The 18,138-nt window shown below is 46.1% G+C and overlaps 1 protein-coding gene across 1 annotated transcript in view; it reads left to right on the plus strand.

The window, feature by feature from the left end:
* Positions 1-18,138, plus strand: part of SLC9A6 (solute carrier family 9 member A6) — a 63,668-nt gene that overhangs the window by 35,837 nt on the left and 9,693 nt on the right. Inside the window, exons 8-12 of the mRNA XM_081846857.1 lie at positions 649-754; positions 1,701-1,789; positions 2,504-2,617; positions 4,724-4,835; positions 17,324-17,477. Coding sequence (XP_081702983.1) covers positions 649-754; positions 1,701-1,789; positions 2,504-2,617; positions 4,724-4,835; positions 17,324-17,477 — 575 coding nt within the window. The remainder of the gene's footprint in view (positions 1-648; positions 755-1,700; positions 1,790-2,503; positions 2,618-4,723; positions 4,836-17,323; positions 17,478-18,138) is intronic.

Here is an 18,138-nt window from a genome sequence, read left to right on the forward strand (position 1 = left end):
ACCATTTTGGATCAAGATGGCAAACAAACTTGGTTTTAGTGTGACACTTCCCATTTTTTTGGCATAGGCTTGGCTGGCTCTTGAGATAAAACTCAGCGCCAAACCTCGTACAAGGGTTCCTGACAAGGGGATGGCAGACTTTGTCACCATTAGGATCCTGGACACCATTATGAATCAAGATGGCAGACCAGAACATCACTTGGCACATTTCTTGACATATGTTTGGCTTCCTCTTAAGATATCATCACCAAACTCAGCACAAGGGTTCTTAAGGAGGTGGTGGTGGTCTTTGTCAATATTTGGACTCCAGGAGCCATTTTGAATGAAGCTGGTTTATTGAAATGGGACTTAGGTGTAACCACTTGATTTTTGGTGTGTTGGGTCCAAACTCAGAAATTACACTATCAGTTTGGGGGGGGGGGGAGGATTTTATTTTTTTGTTATTTCTAAAAGATACGGATACTTCCTGCTAGCAAAGAATGAATCATCAGGGTAACAGTGCCAATAATCAACATGCATATATGACTGTCCTTTGGGGCCTGAATAATCAGATTGGGAGATTACTTGCTTCTTGCTCTATTTCCCCCTGCTGAATATTTTCATCCGCAGAGGAGCCCACCTGTGTCTTTTCCTTAACCCCTCTGTCACGTCACCAAATTCACCAAACTCCGTGAGTTCCAGCTGCTGGAAACAGGCTTGTTTTTCCTGATGTCTTGGAGCACCTTTCTATTGGCTGAAGCTTGTGGCTTTACAGGTAAGCTATGGCCTGTCTGCTTGTCTGGGTGTGTTGGATTGCTTGATGGGATGGATAACAGTTACAGAGTCTTAGAATCGGAACTGTGTAGAGTTGGAAGGGACCCCAAGGATCATCTAGTCCAACCCCCTGCAATGCAGAAATCTCAGCTAGATCATCCCTGACAGATGGCCATCCCTCTGCTTTAAAACATCCAAGGAAGGAGAGCCCACCACCTCCCAAGGGAGACTCTTCCACTGTTGAACAGATCGTACTGTCAGAAGTGTCTTCCTGAAGTTTAGTCAAAATCTCCTTTTTTGTAACTTGAAGCGATTGGTTTGAGTCCTACCTTCTGGAACAGGAGAAAACAAGCTTGCTCCCTCTTCCATGGGACAGCCCTCAATATATTTGAAGATGGCTCTCATATCTCTTCTAAGTCTCCTCCAGGCTAAACATACCCAGCTCCTTCAACCATTCCTCATAAGGCTCAGTTTCCAGACCCTGGATCATCTTGGTTGCCCTCCTCTGCACATCTTCCAGCTTGTCAATATTCTTCTTAAATAGTCAGATAGATGATCCCCTTGTTGTCAGTGAGGCAACTGAGGAATTTGTTGGACCTTATATTCCCGGCAGAGTTTGAGTTCTATCAGATATTGAGGGAGCTGAAGTCTCCGATTACTATTATATATCTCCTTTTTCTAACATATTTGGTGTGGCACAGAAGCCTGCAGTGAAACAGGTGTATCCTCCCCCACCCCCTTAAACCAGCAATCAGACTCGAAGTAAGACAGCTTCTTGAGTTCCTGTGGTTCTGCGAACCCAGACCTGCCCAGTCATCTGTTTCTGTGCCATTCTTTATGGGAAAGAAGCTCTGTCCAACAGAACAGCCCATGTTTGCTGTACTGATTGAAACACATCTCAGTTCCATGTACTTTGTGACAGTTTTAATGTAATTCTCTGCCTCCAGGTGTTGTAGCTGTGCTGTTTTGTGGCATCACTCAGGCCCATTATACTTATAACAACTTGTCCACTGAGTCCCAGCACAGAACTAAACAGGTGAGTCCTCTGTCCCAGTGGTGACCTGTGGGTCCCACTGCCCCTTCATCATCCAATTTCATTTTCCTTAATATGTTTTAAATGTTCTCTCCTCCGCACCAGCCATTTTCATAACCCATCAAAACACCAGACATCCAGTAGTTTGGGGAGGGGCTTATGGTTGCCTTTTCAGGTTTTTCTTTTTTAAATTATACTTGAAAACTTCTGTTCTGTTATACCATGCATCACTGCAATTCTTTTTAGTTTTTGGGTTGTGCTGACTGTGTATTGGGCATGGGATGGTTTACAGCATGGGTAGGCAAACAAAGGCCTGGGGGCCGGATCCAGCCCAATCGCCTTCTAAATCCAACCCCCGGACGGTCCGGAAATCAGTGTGTTTTTACATGAGTAGAATGTGTCCTTTTATTTAAAATGCACCTCTGGGTTATTTGTGGGGCATAGGAATTTGTTCATTTCTCCCCCCCACAAGGTCTGAGGGACAGTGGACCGGCCCCCCGCTGAAAAAGTTTGCTGACCCCTGGCTTACAGTAATCACAAACTATTGTGCCAGTAATCATAAACTCATCCTCTTTTTGCAATGTGTGCCCAAAGAAATTCGCTGCCCAGACATTTCACTTATGGACATACTTGGTGTTTTCTATACTATCTTGACATGTGTCACAGCTATGATTGATATTCCTTCTCTCTCCCTTGTGTGTGTATGTTTTGCTTTAGTTGTTTGAGCTCCTCAATTTCTTGGCTGAAAACTTCATCTTCTCCTATATGGGCCTTACGCTGTTCACCTTCCAGAATCATGTGTTTAATCCAACGTTTGTAGTGGGAGCTTTTGTATCCTTTTATTCCAAAAGAGTAGAAGTTGCCTTTTGCCACCTCCCCAATCAACAGATATAAATGGGGAGAAACCTCAGATATAAATAACAACAACATATGTTGCATAGGATAACAGAATGGAAAAGAAAGGGGAAAGAGAGGTGGTGGGGACAGAGGCCCGCAGCCTGGGAGCATATCATTCCACCTTAAGCAAGAAATGATCAGTGCTTACGGCTGTTGAGTGTTGCAAATTTTTGCAGCAGTTGTTAGAGGTCATTTCATAGGTGTATGTCACAAACTCTAGCACTTTCAACCGAACCTTTAGATTCCAGAGGCAAAGCTTGTGAAGAAGGTTTGGAGGCAGTGGGAAAGAGACGAGCGAGGGGGCACAGTGTGGCCTGCCCTGGAGAAAGGGACAAAAGCATCTGAGCTCCAGCCAAGCTGTACCCAGTGTCCTTAAGTTGCTGGAGAGCAGATTTTGGATGAACACGAGGAAAAACTTGTTAATGGTCAGAGCAGATTGAAAACAGAGCCAGGGCCCTAGGGAGTGGGCAAGAGGAAGGAGAGGAAGGTACAGGGGAAGGAAGGAAGGAAGGAAGGAAGGAAGGAAGGAAGGAAGGAAGGAAGGAAGGAAGGAAGGAAGGAAATATTTGAGAGGATAAAGCAGCAGAGGAAAAGGTGGGGAAAGAGTGTGGGTTGAGGAGGGAAGGGGAAAGGCTCCCATTGGTGCCCGAGGTCTCCCCCGGAAGCCTTGAACTGGCCCTGATTTTGAACAGCTGGAGCCTTGTTGGCTCAAGGATGGGGATAATCATATACAGGGATAGTCTCTGTGTAGGAATACATGTGTACAGTGTAATGCAGGGATGTGTGACCTGTGGCACTCCAGTCATGGCTGGGCACTAACCCCCACCCTTCCCAGCCACTGACCATGCTGACTGGGGCTGATGGGCATTCAATAACATCTGGAGGGTCGCAGATGTTCCTACCCCTGCTGTAGAGGAAGCTATTGGGCTTGTTTTGGTCCTCTTTGAATCTGTGGTTAGGACAGGTGCTGTGTGTGCTTGGCATATGGTAAATGCATTCATAAGAAACCTCTCATCAATGCATAACATACTTCTGATTTCTGGTGCACACATGTCTGTCCTTTGTAGAGATGACCTCCATTTAGGGGGAATGTAAGATATGGTAGCCCAGGGGTGGCTCTCCCATTTTGCCACTTGAGGTGGGACAGGAATGCCCAGAATCAGCAGTGGGGGCCCCATAGACCTGCCTCTGGGGTGGGGGTGGGGCTTCTGCCACCTGAAACAGCAGCCTCACCCTTCCTAATGGCTGGGCTGACTGTGGTAGCCTTTAGATACCATGGCTAGAATCCAAAAAAACATGGTTAGCTCTGTGCACTAATAGGAATATTTAAGTCCAATCCTTTCCTCAGACGTAAGCTGTGTTTTGTTCACTGGAACCGTCTGCCTAGTGAGTATGAGTCTTAGATGCTCATTTCTCAAAAGACCTTCCATGTAGCCTTGTGCCAGACATGGGTGCTTTTAATACCCAGACTTTTAAAAGCAGCTTGAGCTGTAATAAGAGTGGTTTGCCTGTGGCACAGAGCGCTTGATGGAAGATCTGGGCATTGTGTCAAGGATTCAGGATGCTTAAAGCTTTCTGGGAAAAGCCATGGCTCAGTGGTGCAACAGCTGCTCGGCATGCAGTAGGGTCCCCAGTTCAATTCCTTGCGTCCCCAGGTAGGGCTGGGAGAAATCCAGTGCCTGAATTCCTGGAGGGCGGCTGCTGGTAGGCAACATAACCTAGTGGCCTGATAAAAGGCAGTTTCCTATGTTCCCGTACTCAGAAGTGGTCCAATCAATGTTAGGTAGTATGGCTGAGATCTCTGAACAGATTGCTTCTCAGCAGTCAGGTTTTTTTGCAGTTTTGAAATTGCTAGTTTGGGATTGCAGGAGGTACTCACGCTCTCTGAAGGCCACTGATTCTTCTTCTTGGCATGATTATTTGTTATTTGTCACTGTTGGAATAAAAACTCTTCTTTCTTGTGCAGTAGGAACATTGGTAACTAATTTTCGCAAACCTGTCAACAAGGGGGGAAAATCCTTAATATGTGCCCAAATCTAGCTGGCTGTATTCCTGGGGAGAGCTGCAAACATTTACCCTCTCTCTTTCCTGCTTAATTTGGGGAGAAGAAACAAGATCGGGACAAATTTCCAACATATGATGATGTTTGCTGGTGAGTAATCACCTCTTGGGGTGTTTCAAATCCATCCCTTCATAGATTATTTTCATAAGTACAAAGTCTGCTTGTAGAAAGAGACAAAGGATGGAACCTTTAGAGATGCCTTAGATTTTATCTTAGGGCAGAGATTGCCCTGCCTGGTCCCCCAGGCCAGCCAGATGCCTCCAGGAAGCTGCAAGCGGGAAATGTCTGCAAAGAAGACAATTACTGGCTGTCATCAGAACCAAGATTGGGAGAATGCGCGTGAAAATGTTTTGAATACATGCTTAGTATTAATAGCAACCATTTTCGCTTCTTGCAGTGATTCAGCCATTTTTGCTTATTTTGTTTATACTTACTCTTTCTCTTCCCTGCCCAGGCTTGCTTTCAACCAAAAATAAAAATAATACAAAAACAGCAACATGTGAAAGCAAAGTACAATTGACAACAGGGTGGATTTGATTTAAATCAAATTGATTTACCGTATTTTTCGCTCTATAGGACGCATTTTTTCCCCTCCAAAAATTAAGGGGAAGTGTGTGTGCGTCCTATAGAGCGAATGCAGGCTGTGCGGCTAAGCCCAAAGCCAGAACAGGGAGATGGAGCGCTGCAGAGCGCTCCGTCTCGCTGTTCTAGCTTGGGGATGGCTGCGTGCAAAGCCTCTGCAGGGCAGCGGGGTGCCTTTGGAGCACAGCGGGACCTCGCGCTGCGCTCCAAAGCAGCGCTTCCCCCCACCGCCAGCCCCAAAGAGCAGGTCGAAAGGAACCTGAAGCCTCCGGAGCCCAGCGGGAACTGCCCCCCGCGCTCTAGAGGCTTTGGGTTGCCTTCACTGAAGCCTGGAGAGCGAGAGGGGTCAGTGCGCACCGACCCCTCTCGCTCTCCAGGCTTCCAAGGTAGCCGTCTGAAGCCTCTGGAGCGCAGTGGGAACTCCCGCTGTGCTCCGGAGGCTTTGGGTGAATGCACCTTGAACGCACCTTGTTTTAGAGGGGGAGAACAAGAAGAAGAGAAGAAGAGTTTGGATTTGATATCCCGCCTTTCACTCCCTTTAAGGGGTCTCAAAGCGGCTCACATTCTCCTTTCCCTTCCTCCCCCACACCAAACACTCTGTGAGGTGAGTGGGGCTGAGAGACTTCAGAGAAGTGTGACTGGCCCAAGGTCACCCAGCAGCTGCAGGTGGAGGAGCAGGGAAGCGAACGCGGTTCACCAGATTACAAGACTACCGCTCTTAACCACTACACCACACTGTTCTCCCTGTTCCCTGTTCTCCCCCTCCTATGGTCTGGTGCGTCCTATAGAGCGAGAAATATGGTAAATCATGATTTAAATCACCAGTCAGCAAGACTTGATTTAAATCATTTTTTTTACAGAAAGACTCATTCTTGCTGGTATAATCTTAACAATGGCAACCAGATGAAGGTTTCATTTTTGGAATAATAAATTTTCAGAGTAGTTTTTGCAGTTATATCAAAAATTACTGGTTTGGTTATACTATTAGAAATACATAGACAGATAATTATGAAATTATTGTGAGGTTTAATAAGTTAACTGTTTATATTTGGACAACCTTTCTGCTGTACTTGATTGGAAGGAGAAAAATAATCATTTCCGTTGTAACAATTTAAACAATTTATTTAACTAAAACAATAACATGATAGCAAATGTATCCATGTTTGTTAACTGATGTGGTTAAATGGTTTTCTTTTAAAAAAAAACCTGAGTTTTAGCACACATGAAAAACTTTTAAAAAATCCTTATTTCCTGTTGAATAGCCTTTGGACTAGAATGTAATTTAAAGAGAAAATCTTTAGAAAGGTTTTTTCTCCAAAAGCATTTTATTTAAAAATTCCGATATAAATCAATAAAAAATCCGATTAAAAAACAATCCTATTTAAAAAATTTAAATCTTTTTTTTTTTAAATAAACCATTGATTTTTAGCCACCCTGATTGACAAATTTACGGTTAAAGTACAAATATATGGCCTGTTATGTTACATCGGCCTCGCCATCGGCTGTGGTGAGGACTGCAGGCCCTGCTCCCTTCCAGGGCCTTTTCCAGCTGGCCCAGGCCCTCATTTGGAACAAACTTTTGGGGAAGTGTGGGAAGTTGTTCTGCTATTGCTTCCCTGTTCCAAGTGGTTAATGTGTTTTAAAATGTCCTCAAGCAGTCGGTGGCATGTTAAATTTTTCTTTCTTTTTTTCCTTTTTTCCTTTGTTGGGGGTGGGTGGGTGGGATGGATATCTAGTTGGGGATTAATTTTATTATAACTGTTCTGTTTTTGTTTTTTGTTGTTTTATTGGTTGCTGTATAGTTTGTGTTTTGTTTTTAAGGGGTGGGATCAGGGCTGCCTGGGAGTGGGGCCCCAGCCAACACGATGGCTGGGGCAAGTTCCACAGGGGGGGAGGCACTGGGACATCCGATCTCGGTGATCATGGGCAGGAGGAAGAGTTACGCTAAGACCAGACCATGTCATTACCGAGGAGGCAGGTTTAGTCGTTGTTTGAAGACTATCCCTGCCTCCGGGTCTGGCCTTGACCGGATGGATACTGGAATCAACAAGGGAAACCCACATGATCTGAAAGTGTTGCTGTGCAATGCCAGGTCAATGATTCATAAGACCACTGCCATCCATGGCTTGATCGTGGATGGAAGACTTGACCTGGCATGCGTGACAGAGACTTGGTTGGATGAAGCAGATGGGCCTGTCCTTGCCGCTGCTTGTCCACCAGGTTTCTCTTATGCACAGCAATCTAGGCTTTGTGGGCGGGGAGGGAGGGGTTTCAGTGATTTTTAGGAAGTCACTAGTTTGCACCAGGCGTCCTATTGGGAAGACCCAGTTTTCTAAGTGCATGTTCTGGAAGTTGGGCAATAGGGGCAGTACAGGATTGCTTTTGGTTTACCGACCTCCCCGCTGCACCAAGGATTCCCTGCCCGGGCTGCTTCAGGTTGTGGCGAATGTTCTCCTAGATACACCTAGTTTGGTTGTCCTGGGGGATTTTAACATCCATGCCGACATGGCCTTACAAAGGGCCGCTCAGGACTTCATGGAAAGCATGGCCTCCATGGGGCTGTCCCTGAATAAGTTTGGCCCAACTCATAGTCATGGACATGCCTTAGACCTGGTGTTCACTTCTATGGATGTTGGTGATCTGACACTAAGTAAAAGTGATACAAAAGAAGTGCCATGGTCAGATCACTTCCTGGTGCAACTGGACTTCTCCGCGACCCATCCCCTCTGCAGGGAGGTGAGACCGATTTGGATGGTCCGTCCCCGCCACTTAGAATCATAGAATCATAGAGTTGGAAGAGACCACAAGGGCCATCGAGTCCAACCCCCTGCCAAGCAGGAAACACCATCAGAGCACTCCTGACATATGGTTGTCAAGCCTCTGCTTAAAGACCTCCAAAGAAGGAGACTCCACCACACTCCTTGGCAGCAAATTCCACTGTCGAACAGCTCTTACTGTCAGGAAGTTCCTCCTAATGTTTAGGTGGAATCTCTTTTCTTGTAGTTTGGAACCATTGCTCCGTGTCCGCTTCTCTGGAGCAGCAGAAAACAACCTTTCTCCCTCCTCTATGTGACATCCTTTTATATATTTGAACATGGCTATCATATCACCCCTTAACCTCCTCTTCTCCAGGCTAAACATGCCCAGCTCCCTTAGCCGTTCCTCATAAGGCATCGTTTCCAGGCCTTTGACCATTTTGGTTGCCCTCCTCTGGACACGTTCCAGTTTGTCAGTGTCCTTCTTGAACTGTAGTGCCCAGAACTGGACACAGTACTCCAGGTGAGGTCTGACCAGAGCAGAATACAGTGGCACTATTACTTCCCTTGATCTAGATGCAATACTCCTATTGATGCAGCCCAGAATTGCATTGGCTTTTTTAGCTGCCGCGTCACACTGTTGGCTCATGTCAAGTTTGTGGTCAACCAAGACTCCTAGATCCTTTTCACATGTACTGCTCTCAAGCCAGGTGTCACCCATCTTGTATTTGTGCCTCTCATTTTTTTTGCCCAAGTGCAATACTTTACATTTCTCCCTGTTAAAATTCATCTTGTTTGTTTTGGCCCAGTTCTCTAATCTGTCCAGGTCGTTTTGAAGTGTGATCCTGTCCTCTGGGGTGTTAGCCACCCCTCCCAGTTTGGTGTCATCTGCAAATTTGATCAGGATGCCCTTGAGTCCATCATCCAAGTCGTTGATAAAGATGTTGAATAAGACCGGGCCCAAGACAGAACCCTGTGGCACCCCACTAGTCACTCTTCTCCAGTATGAAGAGTCACCATTGATGAGCACCCTTTGGGTTCGGTCAGTCAGCCAGTTACAAATCCACTGAGTGGTAGCATAGTCAAGTCCGCATTTTACCAGCTTCTTTACAAGAATATCATGGGGCACCTTGTCAAATGCCTTGCTGAAATCAAGGTAGGCTACATCCACTGTGTTCCCTTCATCTACCAGGCTTGTAATTCTGTCAAAAAACGAGATCAGGTTAGTCTGACATGACTTATTTTTCAGAAATCCATGCTGACTATTGGTGATCACAGTATTCCTTTCTAGGTACTCACAGACTGTTTGCTTAATGATCTGCTCCAGAATCTTCCCTGGTATTGATGTCAGACTGACTGGGCGGTAATTACAGTGGTGCCCCACAAGACGAACGCCTCGCAAGACGGAAAACCCACTAGACGAAAGGGTTTTCAGTTTTGGAGGCACTTCGCAAAACGAATTTCCCTGTGGGCTTGCTTCGCAAGACGAAAATGTCCTCCGAGTTCCTGCGGGGTTTTTTCCCTTTTTTCCCCCTTTTCCTAAGCCCTAAGCCGCTTATCAGCTGATCCGCTGATAAGCCGCTAAACCGCTAATAGCGCTAATCCGCTAAGCTATCAATGGGCTTGCTTCGCAAGACGAAAAAACCGCTATACGAAGAGCCTCACGGAACGGATTAATTTCGTCTTGCAAGGCACCACTGTATTTGGGTCCTCTCTTTTCCCCTTTTTGAAAATAGGGACAACATTTGCCCTCCTCCAGTCTGCCGGGACTTCGCCTGTTCTCCAGGAATTCTCAAAGATGACCGCCAGTGGTTCTGAGATCACATCTGCCAGTTCTTTTAATACTCTTGGATGCAGTTCATCTGGCCCTGGAGACTTGAATACATCTAAACTAGCCAAGTATTCTTGTACTATCTCCTTAGTTATTCTGGGCTGTGCTTCCTCTGCTGAATCATTTGCTCCAAATTCTTCAGGTCGGGCATTGTTTTCTTTATCGGAGAAGACTCAGGCAAAGAAGGCTTTGAGGAGTTCAGCCCTTTCTGTGTCCCCTGTTTGCATTTCACCATCTTCTCCTCTGAGTGACCCCACTGTTTCTTTGTTCTTCCTTTTGCTACGAACATACCCTTCAAAGCCTTTTTTGTTGCTTTTAACCTCTCTAGCAAGCCTGAGTTCATTCTGTGCTTTAGCTTTTCTGACTTTGTGTCTACAGGTGCTGGCTATTTGTTTGAATTCCTCTTTGGTGGTTCCCCCCCTTTTCCATCTTTTGTACACATCCTTTTTTAATCTTAACTCAGTTAAAAGTTCTTTAGATAGCCACCCTGGCTTCTTTAGGCACCTTCCATGTTTCCGTCTCCTTGGTATTGCCTGAAGTTGTGCTTTTACTATCTTCCTCTTAACAAACTCCCAGCCATCATGAACTCCCTTTCCTTTTAGTATTACTGTCCATGGGATCTCACCCAGCACTTCCCTAAGTTTTATGAAGTCGGCTTTCTTAAAGTCAAGAAATTGAGTCCTAGTATGCTTGGCTGCTCCTTTCCGCTGTATAATAAACTTCAGAAGAGCATGATCACTCGCGCCTAATGATCCTTCCACTTCTACCCCACTAACCAGGTCATCAACATTGGTTAGGACCAGATCTAAAATGGCTGTTCCTCTTGTTGCTTCTCCCACTTTCTGGACAATGAAGTTGTCTGCAAGGCCAGTGAGGAATCTGTTTGACCTTATGCTCTTGGCTGAGTTTGACATCCAGCAAATATCCGGGTAATTGAAGTCCCCCATTACTACTATCTCCCTTCCTTTTGCATGCTTGGCCATCTGTTCCAGGAAGGCATCATCTATGTCCTCCGTTTGGCTCGGGGATCTATAGTAAACTCCCACAATGAGGTCCCTGTTATTCTTCTCTCCCTTAATTTTGACCCAAATGCTCTCACTTTGGCTTTGAGGTTCTAAATCTTGGATCTCCTCACAGGTATACACATCCCTGTCATATAACGCCACTCCTCCTCCTTTCTTGTCTGGTCTGTTTCTCTGAAATAGATTGTATCCCTCCATTATTACATTCCAGTCGTGGGACTTATCCCACCAGGTTTCAGTGATGCCTATTATGTCATATTTAGTTTGCTGTACTAAGAGCTCAAGCTCATCTTGTTTATTACCCATGCTTTGCGCATTAGTGTACAGACATTGAAGTCCATTAATCATTCCCCCGTGTCTCTTATTTAAGGATTTTTTCCTCCCACCACTAGGTCTGCGTGCTGTTTGCTCCATTTGGTCTATGACATTTGGATGATCATCTTCGTCAATTGATAGACTCCTACCTTCAGGAGCACTGTCTCCCTCCCCCACATTAGTCAGTTTAAAGCCCTCCTGATGAGGTTTCTGAGATTTTTGGCAAAAACATTCATCCCAACCGTTGTGAGGTGCAGCCCATCGCTTGCCAGAAGTCCATCTTCAAGAAACTGCAGTCCGTGATCTAAGAATCCAAACCATTCCTGTTTACACCATTTGCGAAGCCAGCTGTTCACTTCCACTATTTTTCTCTCTCTCCCTGGGCCACGTCGTTCAACTTAATGGATCCAAATGGTTTCCAGAGAGTGGTAGGGGATGTTTTATCCCATGTTGATGGCCTTTCAGCTGATTCCCTGGTGGCCCGCTGGAATGTGCAGTTAAACAGGACTATTGACTCTCTGGCTCCGAAGCGCCCTCTCCGATTGCATGGAGCCCGACAGCCCCATGGTTTTCCATGGATCTGAGGGCAATGAAACAATCACTGAGACGGGTACAGCGCCGCCGGCAGATAACTCATTCTGAATCTGACTGGACACGGGTTAGAGCTCCATGTCGAGCCTACCAAGTGGCGATAGCGACGGCGAAGAAGACTTTCTTCACCGCCTCTATTGCATCTGCAGAAAATAGTAGCAGGAGACTCTTTCAGGTGGTTCACAATTTAATGGAACCACCTTTACCATCGGGGCCTTGTAAAGACCCCAAGATCTCCTGCAACAATTTTGCAAAGTTTTTTGCAGATAAAGTTACTCATATTCGGAAGAAGGTAGACACCACCGTGGGAGCAGGGCTGGGGCGGGAGAGTGCTAGAGCCCTGTCTGGTCAAGTTGCATGGAATCAGTTTCAATCTGGTACCTCTGAGGATGTGGACAGGCTGCTTGGATGCGTGAAACCAACCACCTGTCTCCTTGATCCTTGCCCATCCTGGCTAATAAAAGCAAGCCGGGAAGGGCTGGGCGATGGGCTCTGCGGGGTGGTGAATGCTTCCCTCTGTGAGGGAACATTCCCAGATCCGCTGAAAGAGGCGGTCATTAAACCGCTTCTTTAAAAAAACATCTTTAGATGCGGCCAGTATGGCCAACTATCGCCCAGTCTCAGTTCTTCCATTCTTGGGCAGGGTGATTGAGTGGGTGGTTGCTGAACAACTCCAGGCATGCCTGGAGGATGCGGACCATTTGGATCCCTTCCAGTTGGGATTCAGGCCTCATCATGGGACTGAAACTGCCTTGGTCGCGCTGGTTGATGATCTCAGGAGGGCTAGGAACAAAGGTGAGAGCTGTTTCCTAGTTCTGCTGGACCTCTGAGTGGCCTTTGATACAATTGACCATAACATCCTTCTGGACCGTCTTGAGGGGCTGGGAGCTGGGGGCACTGTTATACAGTGGTTTCGCTCCTTCCTCCTGGGCTGTGAGTGTTCTGGGATGAGTGTTCAGACCCCTGGACCTTCACTTGTGGGGTGCCTCAGGGTTCCGTCCTCTCCCCCATGCTTTTTAACATCTATATGAAGCCGCTGGGAGAGATCATCAGGGGGTTTGGACTGGGTGTCCATCAGTATGCAGATGATACCCAGCTCTACCTCTCTTTCAAATCAGAACCAGTGAAGGCGGTGAAGGTCCTGCGTGAGTGCCTGGAGGCGGTTGGAGGATGGATGGTGGCTAATGGATTGAGGTTGAATCCTGACAAGACAGAAGTACTGTTTTTGGGGAACGGGGCGGCCTGGTGTGGAGGACTCCCTGGTCATGAATGGGGTAACTCTGCCCCTGAAGGACCAGATGCGCAGCCTGGGAGTCATTTTGGACTCACAGCTGTCCATGGAGGCGCAGGTCAATTCTGTATGCAGGGCAGCTGTCTACCAGCTCCACCTGGTACGCAGGCTGAGACCCTACCTGCCCGCGGACTGTCTCGCCAGAGTGGTGCATGCTCTAGTTATCTCCCACTTGGACTACTGCAATGCACTCTACGTGGGGCTACCTTTGAAGGTGACCAGGAAACTACAAGTAATCCAGAATGCGGCAGCTAGACTGGGGACTTGGAGCGGCCACCGGGACCACATAACACTGGTTCTGAGAGATCTGCATTGGCTCCTAGTACGTTTCCGAGCACAATTCAAAGTGTTGGTGTTGACCTTTAAAGCCCTAAACGGCCTCGACCCTGTATACCTGAAGGAGCGTCTCCACCCCCATCATTCTGCTCGGACACTGAGATCCAGCGCCGAGAGCCTTCTGGCGGTTCCCTCATTGCGATAAGCAAAGCTACAGGGAACCAGGCAGAGGGCCTTCTCGGTAGTGGCGCCCGCCCTGTGGAACACCCTCCCACCAGATGTCAAAGAGATAAACAACTACCTGACATTCAGAAGACATCTTAAGGCAGCCCTGTTCAGGGAAGTTTTCAATGTGTGACATCTTAGTGTATTTTTGGTCTTTGTGGAAGCTGCCCAGAGTGGCTGGGGAAACCCAGCCAGATGGACGGGGTACAAATAATAAATTATTATTATTATTATTATTATTATTATTATTATTATTATTATTATTTCTACATAATGAAGGCCTTCTGGAACAAATGAGCTTTTAATTGCTGACTGAATGCAGACCAAGTGAGAGAGAGCCAGATCTCCACAGGGAGGGCGTTTCATAGCAAAGGTGGTGGTGCCACTGAGAAGGCCCTGCTGTGTATATGCCCTACTGGGCTATGCTCAACGAGGGAACCTTCAGCAGGGCCTTTCTTGCAGATGTCAAAACCTAGCTTGGGTAGTACTGCAGAAGGCACTCCTTCAAACACTTGGGTCCTAAGCTGTTTGGAATTGGTTTGTTGGTACTTATACTTTGAACTGGGCCTGGTTGCTCTCCTGCAGTGATTTCAAATTCAGTGTAAAATGATCCCATCTCACTGCAAGAGAGCAGCATTATGCACTAGCTGCAAATACTGGATCATCTTCAAGGGAAGCCAAACACTACAACAGTCTAACTCAGAGGTTGTTCCTAGAATGGCCATAGCTGGAGAAACAGCTGTAGCTCCGTATAGGTTGCATCCTTGTCACATGGGCCTGCAATAATAATATATTATAATAATTTATTATTTATACCCCATCCATCTGGCTGGGTTTCCCCAGCCGTTCTGGGCGGCTCCCAATTGAATATTAAAAACACAATACAGCAAGAAACATGAAAAACTTCCCTAAACAGGGCTGCCTTCAGATGTCTTTTGAAAGTAGGATAGTTGCTTATCAACATCTGGTGGGAGGGCGTTCCACAGGGCGGGCACCACCACCGAGAAGGCCCCCTGCCTGCTTCCCTGTAACCTCGCTTCTTGCAGGAGAGGGACCCCGGTGTCCGGGGTGGAGACACTCCTTCAGGTCTACTGGGCCAAGGCCGTTGAGGGCTTTCAAGGTCAGCCCAATACTTTGAATTGTACTCAGACATGCAATGGCAGCTTGGAATCTAGGAAGTCCCCCCCCCCCCCGACTCCAGGCATCTCCCTTCTAGAAGATTGCCAGAACAAGCTGTCTTACCTAATTTTTGGACCTCAGAAGCACCAGCCCACAGATAATGCACCTTTTTCAAATTAATAATTTTTATTAAATTTTCAAATTGTACATTTCAAATTAAACATCTTTTATTATACCATACATTCACTTACTTACCTCCCTCCCTCCCCTTCCAGGATTCATTTATCTTATCCAACATTCCTACATATTCTAATATATCTATCTAATTTAATTTTCCTATCTTACATCAGTACAGAATATGTTATATTGTTGAGTTACTTTAATACTGCCAGCGTTTTTAACTGTGCACAATTATTTTCATTATACTCAACAAAAAAATACCACTCCTCTTTAAATACCTGTTCTTCTTGTTCTGTTATTCTACTTGTTAGACCTGCTAATTCTGCATATTCTGTCATCTTCAGTTGCCAATTCTCTTTCTTTTGTGTCAATCAAAATTTTGTCTTTAATTCGTGGCTCCCCCACCCCGACAAATTTAGAAATACCCCTTTTCCATTCCTTGAGGCAACTTGGTTTGTCAATAATCAGGATCGGTTGAAATAAAAGCAGCATTTTGGGGAGCACATTCATTTTGATAGCTGAAATTCTCCCTAGTAGGAAAAGTTTAATCCTTCCCCAAATCTCTACTCTTTTTAAATCTCTTTCCATAGTTTAATGTAGTTATCTTGAAATAAGTCAAGATTCCTCACCGTCGACCAGACACCTAGATATTTTCAGGCCACTCTCCATTTCCACAGGGAAAGCATCTTATCTGGGTTCAGCTTCAGTTTTATTAGCCATCCTCCATCCCTGCTTTCAGGCACTCAAACAGTAATTGTACAGCTGTTCCTGATGCAGATGAAATGGAGAGAGAGGATTTTGCCCTGTCCCCTATATTTATCTTTGTATTTATCTGTATTTATCTTTGTACTTGTGATTTTGAAAGTGCAAAAATACGACACTTGATCTTAGCCAAAAGGCCGAGAATTGATGAAAGTGCAAAAATACGAGCTCCTGCCATTTGATTGGTTTCACTGCACTAAACATGAAGGTGGCATCATTCCAGTGGCAGAGGCTTAAAAGATGATCTAAGCATCTCTTAAGGCAGGATCTAGGCCCTTGTGCAGCTTGCTCTGGACGTCTTTCTCTCGTGCCTCTGCAGAAGTACAGCGTAATCTCTTCACACACATGTTACTTGTGCAAATGCAACTACACACACTTTGGTCTTGCAGCAGCAGCCTTCCCAACTTAGCGGAGGAGGGCAGGCAGGCAGAGCAAGAAGAAACCCCACCTGTCTGCTGCTTCTACCTGCCTCTCTCCCTGTCTGCCTCTGCTCCCTCCCGCACCTGAGGAAGTTGTGCTTTCTTCTTTCTCTGGCAGCGGTGGCACAGGGAGGGTCCTCCATGCAGGCTTTCCCTCTTGCCAGCCAGCAGCCTTTGGCTTTGAGCAATGTGGTGTATGGGCACTGCCTCTGGAAGAGAGCCCTCAATAATAATAATAATAATAATAATAATAATAATAATAATAATTTATTTCTTCCCCAGGCACTCTGGGCAGCTTCCAACAAAATATTAAAATATAATAGTCCATCAAACTTTAAAAGCTTCCCTAAACAGGGCTTCCTTCAGATGTCTTCTAAATGTCAGATAGTTGTTTATTTCTTTGACATCTGATGGGAGGGCGTTCCACAGGGCGGGCGGCACCACCAAGAAAGCCCTCAGCCTGGATCCCTGTAACCTCACTTCTCACAGGGAGGGAACCGCCAGAAGGCCCTTGGGAAAGGAACCCCGGCATCTGGGATGGAGACGCTCCTTCAGTTCTACTGGGCCAAAGCTATTTAGGGCTTTCAAGGTCAGCACCAACACTTTGAATTGTGCCTGGAAACTTCCTGAGAGCCAATGTAGGTCTGTCAAGACCAGTGTTACGTGGTCTCAGCGGTCCCAGTCACCAGTCTGGCTGCCATATTCTGGATTAGTTGTAGTTTCTGGGTCACCTTCAAAGGGAGCCCCACGTAGAGCGCATGGCAGTAGTCTAAGCGGGAGATAACCAGAGCATGCAGCAGTCTGATCAGACAGTCGGCAGGCAGGGAGGGTCTCCACCTGTGTACCAGCGGGAGCTGGGAGACAGCTGCCCTGTGATCATACTGTAGATTCTGGTCCACGAAAGCTTATGCTATAATGACTGTGTTCATCTTGAAGTCACAACAAGATTCTTTTTTGCTGGAAGTTGCAGCTTGGAACAGTAGCACTCCCCTCCTGCAACACCACGTGAAAGGGAAGAGAGTTTTTTAGGGGAAGTGGGTTGGGGTTTGCACTCGAAAGGTGAAAAGTAGAAAAGCGTGTGTGTGTGTGCGTGCGCGGCCACACGTTCTTGCATGTGCATACTGCATTCAGACTCCGGGACAAAAATGGAATAGGCTCTTAGGAGCCCAGCCATAGGCCACACAAGGTTTGATGAGCCTTTCTTCCCAGGCCTCCGTGGAGCCATGGCTTTTGCGCTGGCCATTCGGGACACAGCCACCTATGCGCGGCAGATGATGTTCAGTACAACGCTTCTCATCGTCTTCTTTACCGTCTGGGTGTTTGGAGGTGGCACCACTCCTATGCTGTCGTGCCTTCATATCAGGTGAGTGTCGGTTCGAGTCTTGTGCTGTTGCCTTAAATAAGGAATCTTGCTGTGATCTGTACAATGTATTGTGTATGGTAGGGATGTGATAAAATCAAAAAGTTCTGGAGTAATATTTATGAAGAATTAAAAAATATGTTTAAAATAACATTTGAGAAAAAGCCAGAAGCGTTCCTTCTAGGTATAGTGACAAAAGACATCCCCAATGATAAGAAAAAAATATTCCTATACGCGACGGCTGCTGCTAGGGTTTTACTGGCAAAAAACCTGAAGGGAGATATAGTCCCATTAGTAGCAGATTGGCAAATTAAATTTTGTGAATTTATTGAATTGGGCAAAATGATGGCAGCAATCAGATTACAATTTAATCAAAAACTGAGGAAAGAATGGGAATGTGTAGAGGAGTATAAGGCAAAACATTGTTCCAAAAGAAACTTACTGATATAGGATAAAAGTTGGAAAAGATTATAAGGGTTTTTATATAAAGTATATTGCTTTAACACAATATTAAAATAATATAAAATTAACTAAATAATGCTAAGCATGGGGGGGAGGGAAGTCACAGGGATATAAAGGGGGAAAATGTACAGTGATGCAGTGGAACCTGGGGTTACGGCAGGAATCCATTCCAGAGGCCCCGCCACAACCTGAAAATGATGCA

Source organism: Podarcis erhardii, assembly GCF_964252035.2.
Source record: "Podarcis erhardii genome assembly, chromosome: Z".
Taxonomy (NCBI): Eukaryota; Metazoa; Chordata; class Lepidosauria; order Squamata; family Lacertidae; genus Podarcis; species Podarcis erhardii.